The sequence below is a fragment of the Buceros rhinoceros genome, unplaced genomic scaffold, assembly GCF_000710305.1.
Source record: "Buceros rhinoceros silvestris isolate BGI_N320 unplaced genomic scaffold, ASM71030v1 scaffold33, whole genome shotgun sequence".
NCBI classification, from domain to species: Eukaryota; Metazoa; Chordata; class Aves; order Bucerotiformes; family Bucerotidae; genus Buceros; species Buceros rhinoceros.
In genome coordinates this window covers 27,904-31,950 of record NW_010403998.1, presented here as the reverse complement: position 1 = coordinate 31,950, position 4,047 = coordinate 27,904, and the positions used below count along the sequence as shown (strand labels likewise).

Here is a 4,047-nt window from a genome sequence, read left to right as displayed (position 1 = left end):
CAAGTCCTCCTTCATGCTTCTGCCAAAGATCTCAAAGTGCTTTGCATTTTTAATTATGTTTCTTCACACCCCTGTGAAGAGTGGAGACGAGATAGCATGATCTGTAACGGAGCAGTGGGGAGACTGAGGCACTAGGAAGTGGCAGCCTGCTTGGGACAAGAGATGCAGTTGCCATTAGACTTGAAGAAAGGATATATGAGCATTTGAGAAATCTTCCTTTGGGGTTTCTGTGGATCTAGTGAACTTGTGCCTAGTTCTCAACAGTCTGTGTCTTTAACATGCTAAATTCTTGGTTGTCTGCAGGGACAAAATGGTGCTTTTATGTATATATTAGTATACAGTCACTGACAGGGAGAATACATCTTTCTCCTCTGGAAATTTTAATTTCTTTACTTTTGTCTTTCATCAATCCATTCCTCTGATTTCCGAGCAGAATCGCCTGTATATGTGTTTCTTCTCTTTGTATGGAGATGCACTTTGCTCTGAAATAGCTTCAAGTGTTGGCTGTAGCTGAGAACTGGTTCAGTTCCACATGCTGCTTTGTCCCTACAGGGCAAGTTAGTGAATATACTGTGTGGATTCACCTTCAGAGGGTGCAGCTACACTGAGGTAGCTTCACTGACTTTGATTTCTTTATGTGGATGCACAGCTGAAAAGCTGGCCTTGCAACATCAAGGAGGAGGAAATACACTTCTTACTAAGGCATGCTTTGGTCCAGGGCAGAGACCATAGAGGTCCCAACAAAACTGTCACATATCAACCTATTTCACCTGCGTATTGCTAATGCTGTGGCTGACAAAACACAGAGAGCGGTGTATTTTGGATCCCACAGGCTGGGGAGGTTTTCTTACAGGTAGTGATTCTTATGTCTGTGGTGATGATTTCACATGAACAGCATCCTCCAGAGGCTGGTTTTGTGGAACTGGAGTTGACAGTTGATGTGTATTCTTGAGCCTGCAACTCGATGTGTGGAGAGAGGCAGCTACACGGGCATGCCCTATAGTCCCCATCATTACAGGGCATCCTGCCCAGCCCACTCTTGTGGTAGGAACAGAGGTGTCTAGCTGGAGTACTCTGAAGCTTAGGGCTGAGGCCAAAGCCTGGCTTACTAGGCATTCAGTTTCTAAGATGGGTGTCTAAATAAGATGTCTGCATCTGATCCTAAGTCTAGTTTCCAAGCTTAACTGTAAATAAACACTATCTTAATAATTTTATAGTTTCCAGCATTCTCTCTTTGAATGTCTCTGTGCTGGCATTTGAGAGAGTTCATCACAGTGGTAAATGAGTGTCTGTTTGGTCTGCACACGTTATAATTACGTATCAGCTAACCCCACAGCATAATGTAATTCTCATTCTGACCAGCTGAAATAACTCACTCTAACAGCTGTGCCCTTTTTTACTCCTCTCTTCCAGTTCCCAAGAAGCTTCTGCATGAAACTCAGCCAAGACCAACCAATTACCAAGGATTTCAGAAGCCACATTTTCCACTGCGGCCAAGAGTGTTTGATCCCAATGTTATAGAGGACGGCGTGTTCCTTTCTGATGTCTCTCCTTCCAGCATAGGGCGAGCTCTCCCAGGTAGCTGTGATTATCGCAGTGTTGGCCCAAACCTAACTGTGTGGCAGTAACTGTCCCCTTCCATCTCCCCTCATCTGGGTTTCTCCATTGTTCCCAAACCCCACCCCTGTCACAGTCAGAAAGAGAAGGTCCAAGGTGTGACCAGCAATGGACTAAAGTGAAATGTGAAATGCACACTGTGTTTCTTGAAATAGTCATGGCCATCACAGAAATATTTTGCAGAGCCATCTACTACAGTGGCAAAACAAAAAGCAGGGCAGAGACAGTAGATCTGCTTCACGGAGAACACACAGTTTTTCAGAGAGCTTTGAAATATGATGCTATTTTAATAAAATGCAAAGTCAAGAGATATGAATGAAGTAAAATCTTAGTGATCTACAGGGATAGGTGAGTAGGAGGAAGGGAAGATGTATGAATAATGGGAAAGCACAGGTGAGCACGTATTGGATTACTTGGCGGTTTTGCATTGTGTTTCCCAACACGCACAAGTTGGTATATGACATTGCTTCTGAAATTCCCAGCCTGTGCTCCCAGAGCTTCAGCTCTAGGGTGGGTACGGTCAGAGCTACCTTGTCTCTGTCCGCACTCCTGGCAAAGTAAACCCACAGCTTGGATAGTCAATTCACAGATAATTAAAGAGTCAGCAACAACAGATTTGTCTGTTTGGAGGCCTTAGTGAAAAGTTGTCACGGAAAAGAATTTGACTTATCCCAAAATACATTTTGAGACCCTGGTGATTCTTTTAAGCAAGAAAAAACCATATCCTGAACTCTTTTTCACTCATCTAAACATTTCACATCTACAAATGACACCTTCTGTTTAGTTTTCACATCGTTTATTCATTAACTTAAAAATATACCCCACTTTTCAAACAAAGATGTCATTTTGAAATTAAAAGTTAAAAGAGTATTTCAAAAATAGCAAAAGGAAATATTTGGACGTTTCTGTAATCTCCCTTCCCGTTTTATTTCTTTTATTAGAACTATTTGCTAAAGTCAGTCTGGTATCAGGCATAACCTCTCCTATGCTTACACTGTCGTGTTGGACAGATTTACTGCTAGCTGAAATAACTTTGCTCAGCTTTGGTGTAAAGTCTCAGGGAAACAGTTCAAGTGACTGAGAACAGCTAAGAAGGGGCAGTGAACAGAAAACCAGTAGCAGAATAACTGATGAGGCAGACAAGGTCTTCAAAGCTAGTAAGGAAGAAAGGGGATGTCTTTTAGTATGATCCTGGAATGAATGGCAGACCGGGAAGCTGCATAGTGTAGCAAGACATGGCCTTTGTGAAATTTGGTTGGTTTGTTTTTTCACTCCTGCATAACTCCAGTCATTTTCTGTCTTCCCTGTCTGTACTTGTACAATCCTGCAGATGACAAAACCAGTTCTGTGGTTTTGTGGTGCTCTTTGCCAGAGTATATTCTATGCAGACGAGTATTCATTTAAAAACTTATTTGATTGCCTCTGTTCTTTGGACAAGTCAGAAGTAAATAAAAAGAGAAAAAGATTCTTCTCACGTCTCTCATGAGAGGAGTTATGCCCTACACCATTATTGCCCAGCATGGTTTATGATGGGTGTCCCATACCCAACAGGAGTGGGGGCCATCTGAGCCTTTCCTGGCTGATCTAGCACATGCCCCCACTGCAAGTATAATTTAAACCTTAGCCCTAGTAAGATCCCGTGGATGGATTGACAGTGCGTGGCAGGTGGCTTGTCCCTAACCCAAAACTGGATATGTAAGAGACCGTGGCACAGAAACACCAGGTTCATATCTACCAGCTCCGTGCAGCTGCAGCCCAGCCGCTTTAACTGGGCTCTAATGCAGAGTTGTAGAAAACTCTTAAAGCCGCAGCAGGACCCTGGAGCCATCTAACTCAGCATCCTCTTTATGATGAGATACATCGTTATGAAATATAGATGAGATTATGTCCTGGTGTTGCACTTCATTTGCATTGATGTAAGGGATTTTAGATAAACTAGTTTAGAGCCAGACATCTTGGGCAGAATTTAGTTATATAAATGTGTCCTTTGAGATGATATGGGGTGTTCACCTGGCTTCCAGATGCTCCCCTAGAAGGGTGAGAGTTTCCCCTACATCTTTCCCCATACCTGCCATCTCTGTGTGGATGTCCTCCTGACCCGGTGGTGTCTTAGGTATCAGTGCACAAGCAAACACATGAGGCTTCAAGTGCCTGCTGTGGGGAGAGCTGAATGACTCTAGATCTGTCAGCAAGATTCAGTTTAGAGGCATAGTGCTCCTGCAGATGCTCTGAGGTTTCCAGTTTTTAGAAATGGAAAATTTACCCTGCTTCCAAGCATTTCTTTACAGTAATACCAGTGGAGAAAAATCCAACCACCTGTGCAGACATAGCTTTACCAGACAGAGAGAACAAAGGAGAGATTAGAGGACATGTTGGTGCCTACATCTGAATTCAAAGATTTTCCAAAACTCTTCTATTGATTTCCTGCTG

The 4,047-nt window shown here is 43.1% G+C and overlaps 1 protein-coding gene across 1 annotated transcript in view; it reads left to right on the top strand.

Moving 5' to 3' along the window:
* Positions 1 to 1,413: 1,413 nt before the first annotated feature.
* Positions 1,414 to 4,047, top strand: part of EVA1A (eva-1 homolog A (C. elegans)) — a gene marked incomplete at its 5' end in the record, with an annotated part of 13,454 nt that continues 10,820 nt past the window's right edge. The window contains one exon of the mRNA XM_010133194.1: positions 1,414 to 1,578. Coding sequence (XP_010131496.1) covers positions 1,414 to 1,578 — 165 coding nt within the window. The remainder of the gene's footprint in view (positions 1,579 to 4,047) is intronic.